Raw genomic sequence first — 21,866 nt, forward strand, 5'->3', positions numbered from 1 at the left:
GGGGGCAGGGTGGTCATTGCTCCCACTCTCATGTGCCTGGGCGTTTATCTAAATACACACGGTGATTAACCATTTCAGTTTTGTGACGTGTTTTCCGGTTCGACAGAGATTCAGAATCTTAGACCTTCCCTTCTTTTCTTGGTCGGTTACGTCGGTAAGGTCAATAACTTCTCTTCTAATTCTCACTCGCCGGTGCTGAGGATTTCAGGGCCCAAGAAGCGCATAGAGAAGGGTTTCAACAGTAGTGGATAGGCTGTCATTGACGTCGGATCAGAATCCATCTGAAATATCTGCATAGGCCGTTTCCCTTCTGATACTGATCTAAGGGTCCAACCAAGAAACCGCAAATCTCCGCCTCCTCCGGCCGTCTCATTCCTTCACCTGCCATTGACAAAATAATCTCACTTTCCTGATTCCTGAACCGAGTTGACGTCTCTCTGGTCGCCGTTCAAGGCGGCTCAGAAGACTTCTTTGTCATCTCTCTATCTATTACAATCTCTAATGGCGGCTCGTTTTTTTTCTTCGCCCTTATTCTGTTTAAGGTACAATTTCTTACCTCTTTACTGCGTATTTTTAGTTTGCATTTTTTGATCTTCAGTTATTCACGAAGAATTTATCCCGGAAACCCTAAATTTTTTAGCAGCTGGAATTTAGGGCCAAAATTCGATTGCTTTTTGATGGATTGATGAGAATCTGAGATACCCCTAAATTAATTTAGCAAAAGTATATATTTTGCCCACTTGTTTCTTCTGGTTACCTGGGTTCTATTTCTCCTCTCAATTCCTGGGATTGTTGAGGAAACCGACTCGAAGTTTGGTGTGGTTGCAGTTCGTTTTAGACTTACCCGGGGTGCTTGTCGGGTGATGGACGAACCGAACCAGCTGAAACGGGCCTTCATAGATGCCGCCGCTGGTGCAATTGCTGGGGGTATTTCTCGGACAGTCACGTCGCCACTGGACGTTATAAAAATCAGATTTCAGGTCAGTGTTTGGCTTCAGTACTATTCAGTAAGCCTCGATTATCATGGGTGTTTGAAATAACTTGACTGATGTTGATAGTGTCTGTATGGAACTACATTATATTTGTTTAGATGGAACTGTATATATGCCATTTATACAATCCAAACATTCCTAGCCTTTCCTGGCAGTTGTATTAATGATTTACCAATTTTTTCATGAAATCACCCTATTTCAAGCTTCCAAGGTTGTTGTGCTTCATTACCTATTTTTTCAAGATGGAGAAATGTAGTTTGGAAATCATTTGACAGTCCTTGAAAGCACACAGGAAATTCCAACTTAGCTGGAACTTGTTTTTAATTTCTTACAGCATGCTAAACTTTCATATTATATGTGGGGATGTTTGGGAAGAGAACAAGATGATTTCTTTGTGTTCTATCCACATCTTGGTTGGTGTAGCTGGATTTCATTTATAAAGCTTATCCATGTTGGTTTGGATGTTCAGTCATCGATTTGTAATAGTCTATGATAGATGGCAAGACATTGTTAGAAAACAAATAAATTTGTTCTGAATCTATCTGATTTGGAATTGGATTCCAAGATGTGCGTGTGTTTTATCATAAGCTACGTAGTCTTTTCACTCTTTTGATTTCAAATTGTTTTCCTACTAATGTCATTTTAGTTCTTGTCCTAAGCTGTGTATTTTGAAACTTCTTTCTCTCCGTCTGTTTCCATGCCTATATTCTGGACCTATTTAATTTCTGATTGGTAAGCATTGACAGGTTCAGCTGGAGCCTACTACTTCATGGGCTTTGGTTCGTAGAAATTTGTATGGAACATCTAAGTATACTGGTATCTCGCAAGCAGCTAAGGACATATTTAGAGAGGAAGGCTTACAGGTTTTGATTACTCTTGATATGTTTCCTCGAAATCAGCTGATGCTTTTATTTTTGTGTTTATGTTCTTCTAGTAGTTCATGACAGAGTATCCATGGACTTGGTTTACTGTTTCTTCAAGAGGAGAATTCATAGGATATTTTCCTCCTTAATGAGTCATTGTGTGTAGAATTTTTGTAAGGGAAAATTGCCCAGATCTACGAGATAAGAAAATAAATTACAAAACAAGTAGGGCTGAGTTTGTTTTACACCTAATTTTCTTGTAAACCTACTTGTTTTGTAATTATTGTTTTAATCTAGTAGATCTAAGAAATTGTCCCTTTTTTTTTAAATGGCATATATCTAGGTCGGAAAAATGTTTATATATGCAATTATATGTTGCAATAACTTGTTAGAGAATTTATTGGTTAAGTTTCATTCCATGGTACCATAGATCTTCTCTTTTCCCTTCCCAAACATAATTTGGGGGGAAAAAAGAAAAAAAAAGAAAAAAAAGAAAAGGAAAATGTCCTTTTGGTTTAATAAGTTTGTATTCTTTGTTTGTACTTGAATCTAATGGATAAGACACACATACATGCATTTATATGCCTCTCGTTATGTGTATTCATGTATATTTTTTTGTGTACAAATTTATGAAAGTTTGTACTAGATAGATACTTTATCACCTAGTATGTCAACTTCATTTTACAACTATACTTGAAGCATAGTTGTCACGGCGGCATGGCGGTCCAAGGCAGTGGAGGCCTGTCTAAGCGCTTAGGCGGTAAAGCGGCCACCTAAGCGGAGCTTAAGCGGTAAAGGCAGTTTAGTGTTAGTTTTCCCCCTCCTCCCCCCCCCCCCCAAAACACTCAATACATGATGGCATGATGCATCATAGTATCATACCTTATATCATTAAAAATTAAATTTAAGCCACCTCAAGGCATCAAGATGAAAAATCATACATGACACATAAAAATTCAGAATTATCAAACATCATAAATTAAGAAACTAAAAGACATAGCACAAAATCACAAATGAATAATCAGTATCTAATATTCTAGTATCTATTTTAGGGTTAGTACTACAGAGAAGAAGAAGAAGCAGCAGTTAACCAATAAAAAAAAAAAACAGAGAAGAAGCAGTACCAGTTAGTGCGTTACAGAGAAGCAGCAGGCAGCAGTTAACCAAGTTACCATTACCAAGCCAAAAAAAGAAAAAAGCAGCAGAGAAGAAGAAGCAGAAGAAGCAAAAGAAGTTACTGACTTAAAAAAAATAAGCAGCAGCAGTAGAACAGAGAAGAAGTTACCGTTACAGACTAGTGACTATCGATGTTGGAGGAGGAAAAGAAGAAGAATGAAAAAAATGGATAATAATACGAAGAGGAAGAACAGAGAAAAAAATCGCAAAAGAGAGGAAGAGAACTTACCGGAGAAAATCTGAGGTTGCAGTAGTCACCGGAGCCAGGTTTGTGGTCGCCGAAGTCGCTGGAGCTGGAGCTGGAGCTTGAGCAGAAAAGCAATCGGAATAAAGAAAAGAAAAGAAAAAACAGAGAATAGTCGAGGTCGGAGGAGGGGAAAAAGAAGAACAAAGAAAAAAAAATGCTAACAGAGAAGAAGAAGAAACATAGAATAAATCGCAAAAGAGAGGAAGAGAACTTATCGGAGAAAATCTGAGGTTGTAGTCGTCACCGGAACCAGGTTTGTGGTTGCCGGAGTCGCTGGAGGCGAGAGCTGGGTCAGGAATCGAAGAACTTACAGGATCATCGGAGCCTAGTTCATGGTTGCCGGAGTTGCTGGAGGCAAGAGCTGGGGCAGGAATCGAGGGTTTCATTTCTTCCCTTGAGAGAAGGCGTGAGACCAGGCGTATCCAGAGTCGAGGGTTTCATTCGATATATCTTTGCCTTTAGGTGATTTGGTGTAAAACAATGTACAGTAATAACTTACACAACCCAATAGAAATATAACAGATTAAATAAAACATAAAAACATAAGAAAAATAATAAAATAGCGCCTTGACAATAAAGCGCCTTGCCCACAAGATTTCCGCTTGGATGCCAAGGCGGCGCCTTGACAACTATGACTTGAAGAGATACGAACCTTAATTTTCCATGCTCTTTATGCTTTAGTATTGGAATAGGAAGCATTGTGAGGAATTGGTTCGAGGTGATGGCTGTTAGAGTGTCTTGGTCTTCAATCATATTATGGAACTTGAATGATTGGGAAGTACTAATTATTTAGTTTCTCATTTGAAGAGTTCATAGTTTCTTATTACTTTAGCCACACGATGACGGTTAAGGAGGTGGTCAATATTGTTGTTGTTGTTGTTGCATATAGATAAACTAAGTGTAGCGGAGATGAGGATGTTGAGATAATGAGATGGATGTGTGGCAAAACCAGTAAGGATAGAGTAAGGAATGACCATATTAGAGCTGAGTTAGGACTAGCTCCGATCCATTAAGCTACGAGAGATTCGTTTGAGGTGGTATGGCCATGTTCAAAATAATCTCAATTTCCAGATTCCTACTTATTCATTTCTCCTTTACAAAAGAGAATATGCTCTTGGTTCTTTCTCTTTTTGGTATCATTTGGGAGTTCCACCGAATTTTTGATACTAAGACTCCTAGGATAACAGCCAAGCCCACTGTCCAAGTGCTTGGCTTCAAACCTATTGGATTAAACACTGCCAACTCTGTGAATGCCTCCGTTATTTTTTCACGAATATGATTGGTATAAGGACATTGGAATCCTTGTTGGCGAAAGCCACATTCTGGACTTTTCGCCTTTCATTTATAAGCATCACGGTAATATTTGGGATGGCCTAGTAAGCATAGTTCGAGAACTCGGGTCTCGGTGCCATCTCGGACCTTTGAAAAACTGAGTCGAGTCGAGTCGAGATCTCGCCGAGTTGGTGCACTTTTTTTTTTCCCGACTCGAAGCCTCATCTCTGTGGGTTTTAGACCTAGTTTGGGTCTGAAACTTGGTATTCAGCCTATTTTAGGCCATTTAAACACAATGACACTATCAGATTTTGCAAAAACAAAGTCCAAATAGGAGTTTCAGTTAGTGGGAAAGCAGGACAGACACTTATGCTAGAAACCAGGACAGACACAGGACAAACACACTTATTTATGCCTAATATCATTTAAGTAAATGCTTTTGTATTTGTATTTCATTTACTTAAGATATTATTCATAAATAAGCAGATACCCCCCCCTATTTGAATCCAATTAAAATAGTTAAAAAATCAAATTCCAAAAGGAAAAAAAGTCAACCCCCAGTTCAAGAACAAAAACTGGATTTTCAGCTGTAGGTGCAATTTTCAACTTTCTAATGCTAGGGTTTTTCTCAAAGCTAAAAATACCATATATCTTAATATGGTAAAACATTGCTAAAAACCAAAAGTGTTGTAAAATATTCATTTGTTTTGATGTCCAAAAATATATTTTCATTCAGAGCAATTTTGACAGCATTCGCGCACACCGAATTAAGTTTGACTGGTACATAACTCCTTCAATATAAATCAGTTCCTGGCAATCTGGCAGAGATAGGTGTCTGTAGACCAAGATTTTCCAGCAAGATCTCGAGATCCAGCACTCATATAAAGGACCTACATGGGCATTTTCCTATGTCAAACCGAGATCTCGGCAAGATATTGACATTTTGAGACTCGTAGGCAATCTCGTCTCGGGATTTCAAAAAACCGAGAAACTCGGCGAGATCTCGCGAGTTCTCGAACTATGCTAGTGGGGTATGGTATGAGGGTCCACCGTATCCATAAACTCAACAAGAGGCATTAATAGAATGAATGAGTGGTCATAATAGTATGATAGCTCGATAGCTGTGGAGGAATTTGAACATGTGCTCGCTGAGGGTGATTGTTTTAGAATAAGAAGGCTATCTATTGGTCCATTTGAATTTGGGCATGTGTATATTCTTCTGCATTTGAAGGATTGCATGTGTAGGTTCCTTTTCTATGGGGCTGTGCTTTGGAGATTTACCCTATTTTTAGTATTATCATCATCCTCGTCATTCTAAAGTGGTGAATGTAGAGTACATTTCCCCTTTCGTTTATTACATTTTGTATTACAATTGCGAATTTTAGATTGATCTCCTTACACTTTTTGGTTTTGTCCTTTCCAGATAGAGAGGTCATAATTTAAGAGCTTTCCAATTTTTTTCTGTTATATATCTGCCTCTTACCCACCAGATTAGCTATGAACTCAGCTTTTTGATATGCTATTCTTTTAATGTTTACCCCTTGATCAGAAATTTTTATTTATTTTTTAATAGAAAGGACTTTGACCATAGAGGTACCCAAACAATGCTTTTTGTTATGTAAACTATATTTGATTTTCACTAAAGACATTACTGTCTATGCGACTTGTGTTGTAATGCCATCTTCAGTTGGGTGATCATTGGTGTATTTATATGCATTACCTTGAACAAATTTTCAGCAATTTTTTTGTGAAAACCTTGTACCAACAAGATTATTGAAGATGCTTTCTTACCACAGGGTTTTTGGCGAGGTAATGTACCGGCACTACTTATGGTCATGCCGTACACAGCTATACAATTTATGGTGTTACATAAATTGAAGACTTTTGCATCAGGTTCATCCAAGACAGGTAGCTACTGCTAGTACATGTAATTGAATTCTTCACAGTTCTTAGGCCCTCGTTGTACAGTTTCTATCTCAACTTTTCATTGATTTCTAGAAATAAGTTAATAAATAGGTTTTTGTTCAATAAATTGAAACTGTTTGGTTGCATCCATTGAAAATAATTTCTAGAACAAGAAATTCGTTTGTAGTCCACTTTTGACAATAGATTCTCTCTATAGTCTTCTTCTTCCTTCACATAGGACCACTGGTTTTCGACGCACAGACCTCTTCTCCCTGGTCTTTCAATTTGGATTGTTTACCTTTCAATCCGTTTTCAGTCCTTTCATAGCATGGTTTGCACACAATTCCAGGCCACTATCCAAGTCCTTCGCAGTGATAATGGGTTGGAATATTTAGATGGCGCATTTTGTACGTATCTTGACACACATGGTATTTTACACCAAACCAACTGTGTTGACACACCAGCTCAAAACGGTGTGGCAGAACGAAAGAATCGCCATCTCCTTGAAGTTGCGCGCTCCTTGCTTTTTGAGATGCATGTGCCTACTTCTTATTGGGGTAAGGCAGTCCTTACTGCAACCTATCTGATCAATCGGATGCCCAGTCGCATTCTAGACTTCGTATTGCCTATCCAGGCTCTCTAGGGCTCTATTAGCTTCACGGTTCCGCCTAAAGTGTTTGGCTGTCTTTGCTTTGCCTGGAATCATCAGCACCCTGGGAAGTTAGAACCTCGTGGATTGAAGTGCATCTTTGTGGGATATTCACCAACTCAGAAAGGTTACTGTTGCTGTCACCCCTCTACACGGCGGATGTATGTCATCATGGATGTAGTTTTTAATGAGGCTGTTCCCTACTTCTCTTCGGCATCTCGGGGGACCTTGGTTTTCACTGATGATGTGCCTCAGGGTTCTGGTCCAGCCCCTCTTCCCATTGCTACTATTCAGGGGGAGCCCTTTGATTCAGCTGCTATTGATACAGTCCAAGATACCTCTCAGCCTATTGTTATCCCTTATGACATTGTTTATCATTGGCGACCTCGTGAAAAGCAAATAGAGCCTACCACAGCTGCATCAACTCTACCTAGCCAACCGATTCCTACATCAGATCCGATCTCAGATTCAGCTCCATCTGGTAATGACCATCCTGTTGGCCAAGCAACGGTCCAGGGATCAAACCATGGTTCCCTAGGGAGACCAAGATATTTATCCTTAGGGTTTTGCACGCCCTGGGTTAGCCCATGGTGTCCCATGGGTGCCCCATTTTAATTTTTAGGGCTTCCCATGGTCGCCCATGGGAACCCTGGTGCATCCCTATTAGGGTTTCTCCTTCCCTCATGTGTCCCATAAAATTTATTATCACAGTAGGGACGAAGAAACTCATCCCTAGTCCATCACATGGCAAGGGGATCCATCCCTAACTCGAATGCGCAACGGAAAAGGTCGATTCGAGTTTCTTTCGCATCCCATAAATATTAATAATCAATAAACTGAAGGAATTAATGAAGAACTGCTAACCTGGTGAGCCTCAAGTGTTGCTCCTCCAATAGACAGTGGTTCTTCCTCCAGCGAGCGCTCCAAGCAAACAGATCTGAACCTCCAATGGTGCTACCAAGGTTCTACACGCCAGTCCCAGATGCCCTCAAACTCCTCAGCACAGATCTAGGGTTTCACAAACCCTAACTCTCAAACACAGGTGAGAGAAGCAAGAAGAAGAAGAAAGATCACAAGAGGGAGAGAGAGAAACCAAAAATGCAGGAGAGAGAGTGTCTGCTCCAAAAACATGGAGAGCTCCTCTCTTCTACGTTTTATGGTCCCCTATTTATAATAATAGGGTTTAATTAAATCCTAGATAGATTTAATAGAGCCCTAGTGAGAGTCTGACTCTCTCTCTCAGTCTGGCAGTTCTATTTAAACTCAAAGTGCTACACAGGTGAAGAAGCAGAATCTAATAGGGAAAGTATTAATTAGATTCTTTATTTAATTATTAATGGATAATTACAATTAGCATCAAATCCATTAATTAAATAAAGAGCCAATTAAATTAGCAAATTCCAAATAACTCCCTATATGATAACAATTTATCATATACAACCCCCCCACTAATCAACACCATCATTATGGAATCTAGGGCATGTACACATGTACTGCCAAACCCCAATCCATAGTACATGTCCATATAAGAGCGTCTGTGCATCCGATCGGGTCCCGCAAAACTCGATAAAACACTTTATTTGAAATAACTATAAATAATGTATCATTTTATGTAAAATAAATTTTGCAAAACCATTTCCAAAATGGTATTGGATCCAGATTCTGATCCGACCATGCACAGACAGTTTCTATTTTGGTGTTCCCCAATCGGGCAGTGGTGACCGTGTTGGATAACTCCTTCACTCACAAAGTGTTCACGCATTCCCAGAACACCGGCTTTGACTCGCTTAAGTCTCAGTCATTGATGAACCAAAGAATGCGATCACACTTTGCAGTGACAGGGTTCCCTTAGGTACAGGGTGTGGGTGACACATGTCTATCCCTTCCTACATTTGGCAGTAATACATGAGGGAATCGACAAAGTAGATTCTTCGCCAATGCACACATCAAACATGTGAGCACTCGCATTCGTACCCTGACATCACATGTCTAGGCATACCCAATGCGACGACCATATGATAAGGGTGCCCAGCCTAAACCCTAGTCGTGACTACCATTTTAAGTATAACTTACGGACACATAATGCTCAAAAAGTTTATATCGCATGTGACAATATTAAACTAAAATGTATAAATGTTCAATACAAAGGTGAACCGGGTTGAACCGGACCGAACCGGGCTTGATGGACACACACTTGTCTAACACATCCTTCCTCTGAGTTCATATCATTAGATTCCCCTTTACCTGATCCATCTCTTGATCTTCCCATTGCTCTCCGTAAGGGCACTAGAACTTGTACGCAACATCCTATCTCTAAGGCTGTTTCGTATGGGTGTCTGTCCCCATATTTTCCTGCCTTTGTATCGTCCTTGTCTTCTGTTTCCATTCCTCAGAATTGGCAGGAGGCTTTCAGAGATCCAAGGTGGAAGGCAGCAATGGTGGAAGAAATGTAGGCCTTGAAGAAGAACAGTACATGGGATTTGGTGACTCTTCCTCCTAACAAGAAGACTGTGAGCTGTAAGTGGGTATTTGTTGTCAAGCACAACGCTGATGGGTCTGTAGATCGTTATAAGGCGAGGCTGGTTGCTAGAGGATTTACACAGACATATGGTCTAGGTTATCAGGAGACATTCGCACTGGTTGTCAAGATGAACACCATTCGGGTCATCCTCTTATGTGCATCCAATCTTGGGTGGACCTTGCAACAACTTGATGTGAAGAACGCCTTCCTACATGAGAAGCTCGAAGAAGAGGTGTATCTAGATATTCCTCCTGGGTTTGCTAGTCCAGCGACCGATGGCAAGGTATGTAAGCTCAAGCATGCGTTATATGGGCTGAAACAGTCTCCTTGAGCCTGGTTTTGTCGTTTTCATGGTGCTATGATCTCGTTTGGTTATTCTCAAAGTAACGCAGATCACACTCTCTTTATCAAGCGTACGGGGACCAAGATAGCAGTCTTAATTGTCTATGTTGACGACATAGTGGTGACTGGGGACGACATTGAAGAAATAACACGTCTGAAGGTGTATATTGGCCGAGAATTTGAGATTAAAGACTTGGGACAATTGCGCTATTTTCTTGGCATTGAGGTGGCCTGGTCTACAAAGGGTGTGTTTCTTTCTCAATGGAAATACACCTTAGACATCTTAACTAAGACAGGTATGATGGGATGTAAGCCAGCCGATACTCCTGTAGAACCAAATGCTCATCTGTCTAGTCAAACAGGTGAGCCAGTAAACAAAGGTCGGTATCAACGTTTGGTAGGTAAGCTGATTTATCTGTTTCATATGCGTCCGGACATTACTTTTGTTGTGAGTATGGTCAGCCAATTTATGATGATCCATACACCTCACACTGGGAAGCAGTCATTTGGATACTCAAATACTTGAAGGTAGCACCAGGAAAGGCTATACTTTTCTCTCCACATGATCATCTTCGGATCAAGGCTTTTATTGATTCAGATTGGGCTAGCTCTTTTGATGACAGACGGTCCACCTCTAGGTATTGCACTTGAGTTGGAGGTAACTTAGTCACTTGGCGTAGCAAAAAACAAGCTGTGGTTGCACGATCAAGTGCTGAAGCAGAGTTTCGTGCCATGTCTCATGGCATTTGCGAACTGTTGTGGATCAAAGGTCTTTAACAAGACTTGACTGTTCCGGTCCAACTGCCTATGATGCTTTACTGTGACAACAAGTCTGCCATTAGCATAGCCCATAACCCTATCCAGCAGGACCGAACGAAGCATGTGGAGATCGACAGACACTTTATTAAGGAAAAATTAGAACAAGGACTGATTTGTACTCCCTTTGTCAAATCAGCAGATCAGTTGGCTGATGTGTTTACAAAGGGTTTGGGTAGTAAGGTTTTTTGTCCTATTGTGTGCAAGTTGGGCATGCATGATATTTATGCACCCACTTGAGGGGGAGTGTTGTAAATTAGGAAGAAGGGTATTTTGGGTAGTTTCTATATATTTTGTATTCATTGTAACCCTATTCCTGATATTATAAATAAAGAGGACCAGTGTCATATTGACACAAGTCCTATTCTCTCCAACTCAACACCACTCTTCCTTCTCATACAAAGGAATTAAAAAGAAGAAGAAGAAATCACCTTCGAATTGTTGTTGTTGGAGTTTGTTGGACTCTTCAGCGAGAACGGTTTGTAGTAGAAAGAAAGAATAAATTTTGAGAGCATTGCGATAGGAGACACGTTCAAGGACAGGCATCTCATCCTTGGGGGTTTGTGTGTATGACTTGACATTGACATTGGGAAGAAGAAACTGAGATTGGATCAGAGACTCTCCATGAGATTGAATTTGCAGACTAGTGAAAATGTGAGAATTATTTGTAGAGACCTGCAACAGAAGAGCATCCATGTTGGCTCGTAGGGCAACAACTGGGGGAGAGCCAGACCCAATCAGTGGGATGACACTGGTTTTGGCGAAGGGGAAGGAATAAGAGATGCTGAGCCTGTTGAGTTCTCTACGGATAAGAGCGCTGGTGTTGTTCTCTTGGAAACGAAGTTCTGGATTTTCATGGATCTCTCTCCTGATGGAGACCAACCCATTTCTGTCTCGTAAGGCGGAATCCATTAGCTTTCTTGAGTAGCTTTCATGAAAATTACCAAGCAATTCAGAGAACGAAGAAGCAACAGAAAGGGGTAATACAGCCAGAAAGAAAGTTAACAAGGACCTACCCAACATCTCAGATCTCAGACATAATGTAGTCCTAGGTAGGTAGAAGACCCACTAGGAACCAGTACTGCAGGATCTGCTGTGAACAGGCAGTCCGATTGGTGTAAAATATGGAATTAGGTCAAAATTAGGGTTACGGTTAGGGTTAGGTTAGGGTTTGAGGGTATGGTTATGCTAGGCAGGTGTAGCGGAGTCTATCAGTGAAGGTCCAGTGATGGTTTGATTAGCGGAAGTGTGAGAATTTAAATGACAGCAGGTTAGTGTTTCGGGTTTTTGAAAAGAAGGAAATGATGGAATCTAGGGTTTAGAGGTAGAGTTAGGCAGGGGCTTCAGGTCGAGTTCTCTAGGGGTAGAGAGGGACATTCAGCCAAGGTATGAAGGTCAGGTCATGGCTGGATGTTGCTGGGCTGTATTCTAGGGTTTTGGGTTTTAATGAGAATTGAGAGAAGTTAGGGTTTTGATGATGGAAAGGGGCAAAGGTCAGGATCGAGTGGAGGGCGGTGTCTTGAGGGTGCTGTGGTTTGAATTTGGCAGGGTTTTGATGGAGGGTTAGGTCTGTGAGTGAATTAGGTTATGGGGATTTGAAGAAAACAAAAAGTGCAAATTAGGGTTGGGATGTAGAAGGTTTAGAAGAAGAAGTTTGGGGTTGGGGATGTCTCAAACTTACTTGGAGATGCAGTGAACAATCGGCAGCAGCAGAACCTTGAATAAAATTGAAACTTTGCAAAGAAAACTTGAAGGAGAACTTGTATTAGCCACCCGGGCTTCACACCACAAGGTGTCGATTGGATCACACACCAATCCCACCTTGCTTTGATCACACACAAACCATATCTTCAGTAGAAGAACAGTTGTAGCAGCTTGCAAGAGAGAATTTTCATAAACAGTGAGGTAAAAAGGAGCCCCACAGTTTGCCTTTATTTATAATGGCCAAAGGCCTAAATTCCTATGCAGCCTAGGAATAAGAAATCCCAGGCTGAGTCTAACTACAATACGCTCCCTCTCTAAATTCATGTAGAGGTGTGGGCCCTAAAAAAAAACTTAAGAAGATTCTACCCTAAAAGAATATTTTAAAATCATTTAAATTGGACCAGTGGTTCAACCGGTTCAATTTAAAATGTTAAAACATGAAAATAAACTAAGTATAGGGCTAATCCCGTATGCAACTTATGTACCCCAACTTTAGGCCCATAAAAGTGGCCTATTACATAGAAAACCCATGGGACCGAAGGCCCAACATGTCTATAACCCAACCCTAGACTTATTTCTAGGGAAAGAAGCCCAATTTGGTGATAAACCTGCATCAAGACAACAATAGCAAGCAACAGCTAACCAACAATTAATCATCAATTAATCAATCAAATAACAGCAGCACCAGAAAGTAGAAACCAAACCAGAAAAATCCCCCACCCCAGAAAAAAAAATAAAAAAGAACGACAATAGTCTATCTAATCTCTACCGTCTTTCTTCAGTCTTAGTGGGATGGATGAATATGGATCATAGTTGTCACATCGTCACGGCGATCCAAGTCAGTGGAGGGGTGTCTATCGACATGTTGCCCGCCTTGGCGTTGCCATGGCGATCATATCGACCATGTTTTATTTTTTATTTTCTCTATTTTAAATGTCATTTAGTATGCTATAATATAAACCTTATAACATAAAAAATTAACATGAAAGTGTACTACTAATCTACTATAGTTTAATTCATAAAAGTGTAATGTCCATTAGTGTATATGAAATCATGGATTATCAAATAATTGATAGCAATAGTCTTGCTGATAATAAAGTTGAAAAATCATGAGAGTTGAGATATGATTCATATGAAAGTGACTACAAAAGTAACAAAACAAAAAAACAATTACAAGAACGTAATTTATATTGAGTGAATAAAGTTAATAAACAACCCATCTAAATAAAAAAAAAATTGCTGATGTGAATATGTGATTGTGTATTAGTCAATAGTGTATTAGTGTTTTCTGTTTGATGTTTTTTTAAATTTTTTTATGTTATGGAAAAAGCATTAAAATAAAAAATGGTTAAAAAAAATTAAGTTTTATAATTTGAAACAACCACGTCGCCCGATATGGCCATATGTCGTGGTATGGCGTCCATGGCAGTGCCATGGCGACGACATGGAGGCCATATCGGTCGATATTTTTACATCATCCATATCGGTGGTCGATATGCCCACTTCTCCAGTGATATGACGCCATGGCGTCGATCTGGCGAGATCGACGCCATGACAACTATGATATGGATTGAATGATGCCAAGATCAGAAGCGGTGCAAACTGCTGAGGGAGAGGGCAGGGGGGGGGTGCCACTGCGTGACGTGTTGTTGAGCTTGCCAGCCATGAGAGAGAGAGACGTGTCGCTGGATTTTATTCTTTTAATAGAAATTACATTCTTACCCTTAAATTGAGCTGTTGTGAACGTGTGCTCATTAAACTCCAGCGAAAAATAGGCTGAAGTGATTTCATCTGTGAAATTGAAATAGCTCCTCGGCTATTTTAAAGTTTCTATTTAAATTGATTTCTATTGATCGGAAATAGGGTGCAAAAATCCATATCAAACAGCTTCCAAAATAGAAATCACCCCTGAAATCAAAATGGAAATCATACTGAAGAGGGCCTTAGGTGTATTTTCTGGTTTCTGGAAATAGTTTTATTAATCATCTGTAACAATCACAAGTTATCTATTGTGACCAAACGTAGAGAAGTTAAGATTGCCTATTGTTCAGTTGAACTTGAACATAAAAAATTTGACTGCCGATTCCGATGTGCTCTGCCATAAAGAGGCTACGGGGTCCTATTTGGTCCTGCCTTTAATCACCTCCAGGCTAACGGCTTACCATTGCACCCCTATTTTGGATCAAATGCGCAAGAAGCTCCAGCTCTGGAAGGATAAGCTGCTCTCCTATTCCGGTAGGCTTGAGCTTATCAGATCTGTGCTCCAATCCTCCAATACTGGTCAGGCATTTTTGGGCTGCCCAAATCTCGTATCAAGAAGATTGAATACCTTATGTGTGCCTTTCTTTGGAAAGGAACTGTTTGTTCTAACTCCCTCCATCCCATCAGCCGGGCTTCGATTTGCCTCCCCAAGGAGGAGGGGCCCTTGGGCTGAGAAGAATTAAAGATGCTAATTCCGCTGGCATTCTTAAACTAATATGGAAGCTTGCAGCTAAGAAGAAAAGCATTTGGGTAGGCTGGGTCTACTTTCGCTTCCTTTACCACAACTCCATTTGATTGCCCCTGTTCCTTCTGATGACTCTTGGGTTTGGAGAAAGATTTATGCCTTCAGATTTATTGCCTCTGGAGCCATCAAGTTTCTAGTTGATGATGGCTCTGCTACTCGTCTTTGGCTGGATCATTGGCATCCCTTGGGGATTCTCATCCACTCAGTTGGGGACAGAGTGAGATACTGCTCGGGTTTTAACAGATTGTCCTTGGTATCGGATATCCTTCTCCTTGATGGGTGGGTCCTTCCTCCCTCTACCTCTATCTATCCTTATCGGCATTTTGGGATTCTCTTCTGTCCATCTGTAGAAGGCCCCAGGCTCTAGGTTATTTGGTCTCCCTCATCCACCGGCATCTTCACCTCCAAATCTGCTTGGGATCTCATTAGGGCTCATGCCCTTTAATCCCTTGGTGCAAGTTGGTCTAGTTCAAAAAGTGTATTCCGCACCACAGTTTTACTGTCTAGAGGGCCCTCTCCCGGTGCCTTCCAACACAGTCATTCCTTATCTAAAGGCACATCCTGGTCCCCCCAAATTGCTGCCTATGTGGGAATGCTCCCGAAGATGTGGATCACCTCTTCTTCGCCTGTCTGTTCTCCTCCATGATTTGGAAAGGACTGCTAGCTAAATGCTGGCCCCATTGGAGTTGATAGAAAATGAATATTGGTGGACATTACTTTTGGTGGTGCTTCCAGCTGTGATTCTGTGGGCAAGCTTGCCTTTGATGCCACCATCTACCATAACTGGTTTGAGCATTATCTCAGAAGGTGGTCTCCCAAGTCCAGATCGTGGCAGCAGATTATTGCTACTATTTCTTTTAACATTAGAAGCAAATTCTCATTGGCCGCCACTCGATGCATTGACTCCCCGCAGAATAGGCTAATCGTGGATTCCTGGGGTCTCCCTTTTTCTTTAATTCGTTCCCATGCTGCCTCGTGATTAAGCTGGGATTTGCTTGTATTTTATTTTTTCTTTCTCCCTCTTTCTTGAGGAGCCCCTGTAGTTCTCTTCTTTGGTAATGAATTTTTTATTCACCCCCCAAAAAAAAAAATTTGACTACCAGAGCAACAAATGTTACGTCAAGTTTGGTGCTGATTTAGTCAGAACCCCATGAGTTTAACCTTATTTCATGCCCTTTACAATGACTATTTGGACAAGACTTCTACTTGCATTTTGTGTAATTTTCACATTTTTTTCGTGTAGCATCGCAAATGAAGTAAAAAATTTCCAGTATACATTATAGTGCTTCCTTTAGGAGAGGTCTATTTCTGATGTTTATAACCTTTTATTTTCTGTGTTGGTTTGTGTGTGGTGGCATTGCAGAGGATCACATTCATTTGAGTCCTTATTGGTCTTATTTAAGTGGAGCATTAGCAGGATGTGCTGCAACTGTTGGATCATATCCATTTGATCTTCTGCGTACAATTTTAGCGTCTCAGGGAGAGCCAAAGGTATGCCTTTTTCAAGCATGTGAAATGACCTTACTCAACTAATAGAAATAATTATATTTGGAAGAGTTTGTTAGTCATGAAAGAAAAAGAATTTAGAAGTCAGCTACTGAAGCTTCACGGCTGATAAGAATCAAAACTCATATTGCATGGACTCTTCTTATTAGGTAAGCAGGAACATTCCATAGGAAGTTATTTGTACATTCTTGAATGACTGTCTGAAGGGTGCATGGTAGAATTTGTAAGACATTCCTTTATATGTTGTCTGTCAGAAAATTATTCTTTAATTTAATTTTTTTTATTATGTCATCTGAGATATTACCATATCTAAATATCTATGCACCCCATTCATTAGGGCCCACTGTTTCCAACACTACATGCAGCTCTTAGATATTATCGTCTTGAAGAAAGGAAAATTGATGTACATATATGGATTTGCAATTCCTATTGTTGTGTTCTGATAGTTCAAATCTTCATATGGTCATTTATGAGTACTTGTGAATTGTGAACAACATCATGGAAATAATATATTGCATTGAACCTTCCAATAATCCATTCATCGATGAAGCCTCTATTGCTAGCATATTCATTTTGTAGGCATGATGATCATCAAGTCCACAATTATAGCTAATATTGAATGGTTAAGGTTGCTCCATTGTGACCAAGAGGTCACGGATTTGAGTCTGGAAACAGCCTCTCTGTGAAAATAGGGGTAAGGCTGCGTACATTATGACTCTACCCAGACCCCGCAGTGGCAGGAGTCTCGTGCTCTTGGTACACCCTTTATTGAATATAAGCATGGAGATATCTTAAATATGAGAATTAAAAGGGAAAGAAGAAAAGAACAATCTTAGTTGATGCAAGTACAGTTGGACAAGTATGATCGGCATCATCTCTTGCAAGTTGGGTTTTGGAAGACATGAGTCAATTGAACTCACTCATTGTGTATTTTATGTTTTTACGTAATTATGGTCGCATATTTCATTTTGGAGGGGGTGGCAGTAGGGGGAAATACATATTTGTAAAGATGTCGTGCATGTCAACAACTATTCTATAAAGTACACCATTCTTGCATTGCATGCTGATGTAGATCTATTTCTTACCGCCTTGTAGAAATTGGAAAAGTTTAAGTACATACAAACATGGCACTTTCACCCATGTCCACACCTACATATACACTTAAAACAAAAAAAAGGGCTGTAACCTGGTACAAAGGATTGAGAACTCGGTGCCGACACTGGTTTCGACCAGTAGGAAACTGAGATTGTCTCGATTTCGACCATATCTCGGTCAAAACCTAGTACTTTCTCCAGGTTAACTCGAACCTTGGTTTCGAGGCACAAAAGTTGTTTTTTTGCCCTGATTCTTGTTGTGCTGCTTATTTTTTACATTTTGAACCCAATCCATGCATTAGTTTCACGTAGAGAACACTCAAAATAATACTTGTGGTTTTGACCCAAGTTTGATAGTGTATATTTTTCTTACATATGGTATCGAATAAGGTTTGATCGGAACATAACTCCTTCAATCCAAAACAGATTTAAGCAATCTTGGATTTGTAGGAAAGCTTTGTTCGATTTATATTGAAAAGAGTTATGTTCTGGTCAAACTTAATTTGTTGTGCGTGAATGCTGTTTAAAATCGCTCTAAATGAAAATAAATTTTTAGACATCAAAACAAATGAATATTTTATCCTCTTTTTTTTTTTGTTTTAGCAATGTTTTCTCATATTAAGATTTATGGAATTTTTAGACTTGAGAAAAAACCTTGCATTTAAAAGTTGAAAATTGCACCTACCGTCGAAAATCCAATTTTTGTTTTTGAACTGGGGGGTTGACTTTTTATCTTTTTAGAATTTGATTTTTTTAACTATTTTTATTGGATCCAAATAGGGGGTATTTGCTTATTTGTGACATAAATAAGTGTCTATCCTAGTTTCAAGCCAGGTTTCCTCAAGTTTCGATGGGGATAAGTGAATTTATATTAGGTGTTCTGGTTGAAACTTGCAAAATTACCGAAATATGGTCAAAAAAAGGTCGAAACCAGTCGAAACTTGGGTTTTTTTTTAACTTCCCTAAGGTTTCGTCTCGGCTAGCTGTGATACCGAGATTTAGTTCCATGCCTGGTACAAGTGCCTCTTCTGTAGGGTCCTGGAAAGGGTGGATTGCGGCCAATCCATACTTTTGGCACTTTTTGCTTGTAGTTACTGCCCTTAGACTTGAATTCATGTTTTCATGCTTGCAGCCTGAGCTTTCACCATTGCACCAAGCAACAGCTCCTATTCATGCACTTGAACAGAACACAGAAATATTCTATGAAGACTCCTGTAAATACACTGAGATGCTCTGACATTTTCAGGTATATTCTACGATGAGGTCAGCATTTATTGACATAGTCAGAACCCGTGGCGTTCGAGGATTGTATGCTGGGTTGTCACCTACACTGGTTGAGATCATTCCTTATGCTGGCTTGCAATTCGGTACCTATGATACATTCAAACGCTGGACTATGGTAAGTTTATATTCCTTGTGTATTTTAGGCCCTTATTATACACAATTATTCACCTATCGATTGCACTATCTGTCAATGAGAACCATTCTCCGAGAAAAGGAACAGAATTCAGAACAACCTTCTTCCCCTGGCTAGAATAAAGCATGATCCTCTTTTATTTAGGGGGTGAGGGAGTTGGATATTGAATCTGTTGATCACTCCACATGATCCTTCTGTCATTCTACAATACTTTGACTTTGATATCTATTGTGAAGAAAAATTAGGAGATACCTGACTATATTCTCGTTGAATCATTTTTTTAATCTTAAGTACAGTACATTGTAGGATACAAAAACTTATAAAAAAAGTTTTTTTTTTTGGGTGGGGCAGGGGGGTGAAGATAAGGGCTGTTGGGGTTTGGTCTCAATAGAATGCCATCGAGGTTGCTTTTCAATCTTAATTTTTATTGATAATTTGTTTCTTGTAGGCTTTGAACAGGTACAGATCCTCTCGTGTAAATTCAGCCTCTAAAGATGAAAGCATCTCAAGCTTCCAGCTCTTCGTCTGTGGGTTAGCAGCTGGAACATGTGCCAAAGCTGTCTGTCACCCACTTGATGTGGTTAAGAAAAGATTCCAGGTAATCTCCAACGCCTTCTTAAATCTACCACCAAGACTGTTATACTTGAAATTATTAAAATTGCTTGATTGCTTACACATGTTTTCATCCTCGCGCTTTTTTCTATCGAAGTATCTAATCTGTCCCGGTTCCGCCAATACTCCCCAGCCCACTGTGTAACACAGGAGCAGGGTGGTGTGGTCTACCATTTGATGTCTTTTTCCTATAATAGACTGTTGACCTGGTTGATTGATCATAACCACCTAATGTATGGACACCTTTTCAAATGCTTAACTTTATTTCCTAAAGATACAGATAGATGGATGACTCAAATCATCCAGTATCCAAATAGGCATATGTGTAAACATAAGTAGAGTATTAGGTGGGCTGTATGTTTATGCTGTTAATAGGTATCTCTCTGCCTGTTTTTACCATACTTTATGTATATGAAAGGAATGGAATGTTCCAGGTTGCTAAGCTGTAGTGGACAGGTTGGGTAAGGACCTTTTAATATTAGTTGAAAATGTAAATCATCTTTTGAACCATGATGTGTGGTACTTTTGCCTCTTGTTTTCTTCTATCCATGGTGGTGTATTTCCGTCATATTTTAGTTGTCACCGAAGTTACAGAATTTTTCCAACGACTATTTTCTTCCTATGTGGCAGACATGGGTAAGTCCATATAATAGAGGACATAACACCAAGCTCATATTTCAATAAAGGATCTTCCAATATAAATCCTTTTGAAGTACTTAAATTGAGGTAGTAAAGCACACAACCGCTGATTGTAGTGGGGATCTACCCCTTAATGTAGCTATGGGGATTCTATTTTATTAATTGTTCAAATATTTAAATTATTTATAACAATTCCCTATAGCTTTGCTTTTGGAATTACATTGGTTGCCACACAGTACTATCTTCCTTTGTTAGTACAGATACTAAGTCTTTTTTTGTATGTTGGTGTAGATTGAAGGACTACAGAGGCATCCAAAATACGGGGCACGAGTTGAGCCACAAGCCTACAGAAATATGTATGATGCCCTGCGCCGGATCGTGCAGATGGAGGGCTGGGCTGGCCTTTACAAAGGCATTGTTCCATCCATTATCAAAGCTGCCCCAGCAGGTGCAGTAACGTTTGTTACATATGAGTGCACATCAGATTGGTTAGAGTCCATCTTGACATGACTAACCCCCCCCCCCCCCCCCCTCCCCCCTCCCCCCTCCCCCCTCCCACAAAGAAAGGGAGGAAAATTGCAATCCCCATTCTTTTGTTATGACATAAACACCAGTTTAAAAGAGAAGGAAAGGCTTCTCCTCTGTTTCATTTTGAAGCGTCTTTGACAAGTTAAATCATCTTGGAAAGAAATTATTTCCCAGGGAAAAGAGTAAAAGGTTTGTTAGTGGCGGATTTGTTTATAATTGAGTTGTTTTATATCGATGTAATAGGTTTGAGGGATTACTGGATTTGTTTTATGTCTGGGAAATGAAATATATTACCATAATATCACAGCAAATTTTGTTTGATTAAGCTATTTTCATTGCCATTTAGCAGTGGGTATGTATTTTCCAGCCACCTTGAATGGATCATTTTCATGTGGTCAATATTGAGCATCCATCCGGTTGAGGATCCTTTGGGTCTGGCCACATCTCATACACCTCCTGCTGTTAACTTTCCCGTTGAATTGGTCAAGCATCTCCTTGCATTGTGTTTGTTAGCCACACAGGACCGCTAGGGAAGGCATGGTTTTAAAACTTGGATGCTGCTTATTTGAATTGGAATTGGCTGAGGTTGGTCACGATTTTGGCGGATCTGTACTGCATTTCTAGGGTCTGGGCAGAAGCTGGTCGATTCTTGATCTATGCTATTTGGATTCAAATCGATTTGAATTGACCAAGAGCAATCGCATTTTTGAGATGGTTCTGTTTCATGTTTTCCACACCTATTCACATCACCATGCGGGCTCGCACTCGCCTTCCCTGACTATCTTGTGCTCTCTCCTGTTTACGAAATCATCAACCGCACCTTAATTGATTTGGTGTATTAGATTTTTTCCCTATTGTGGGGTTGGGATCCCTCTCCCTTCTAATATTCTAAAGGGAGAAAGAACGCCACCGATTGCGTCAGACATGCCATCCCTGCGCCCTGACATGGTGGCGTTCTCTTTACCTATTTTAAAAATTAAAATTTTATTTGTTTGAATATTAAGAGGAAATGTAGTCTGGGAGCATGGCATATACCTGCGCTTTGTCTACCTCTCTCCTCCCTTCTAAGAAATTACA

General features: G+C 40.0%; 1 protein-coding gene across 2 annotated transcripts; it reads left to right on the forward strand.

Annotated features, from left to right (window-relative positions):
• The first annotated feature begins 426 nt into the window (after positions 1-426).
• LOC122657693 (mitochondrial thiamine diphosphate carrier 2-like) lies at positions 427-20,823 on the forward strand. 2 transcript variants are annotated; one of them, XM_043852480.1, is made up of 8 exons: positions 427-542; positions 829-980; positions 1,739-1,855; positions 6,347-6,458; positions 16,357-16,484; positions 18,840-18,992; positions 19,459-19,608; positions 20,553-20,823. In XM_043852480.1, the coding sequence occupies exons 2-8, from the start codon at positions 864-866 to the stop codon at positions 20,769-20,771; spliced, it is 996 nt and encodes a 331-aa protein (XP_043708415.1). In that variant the 5' UTR covers positions 427-542; positions 829-863; the 3' UTR covers positions 20,772-20,823. The 2 variants fall into 2 exon arrangements, with proteins under 2 accessions (XP_043708415.1, XP_043708416.1); XM_043852481.1 differs by lacking the exon at positions 427-542 and having other exon boundaries at positions 774-980.
• The last annotated feature ends 1,043 nt before the right edge of the window (positions 20,824-21,866 follow it).

This window comes from Telopea speciosissima, chromosome 4, assembly GCF_018873765.1.
Source record: "Telopea speciosissima isolate NSW1024214 ecotype Mountain lineage chromosome 4, Tspe_v1, whole genome shotgun sequence".
Taxonomy (NCBI): Eukaryota; Viridiplantae; Streptophyta; class Magnoliopsida; order Proteales; family Proteaceae; genus Telopea; species Telopea speciosissima.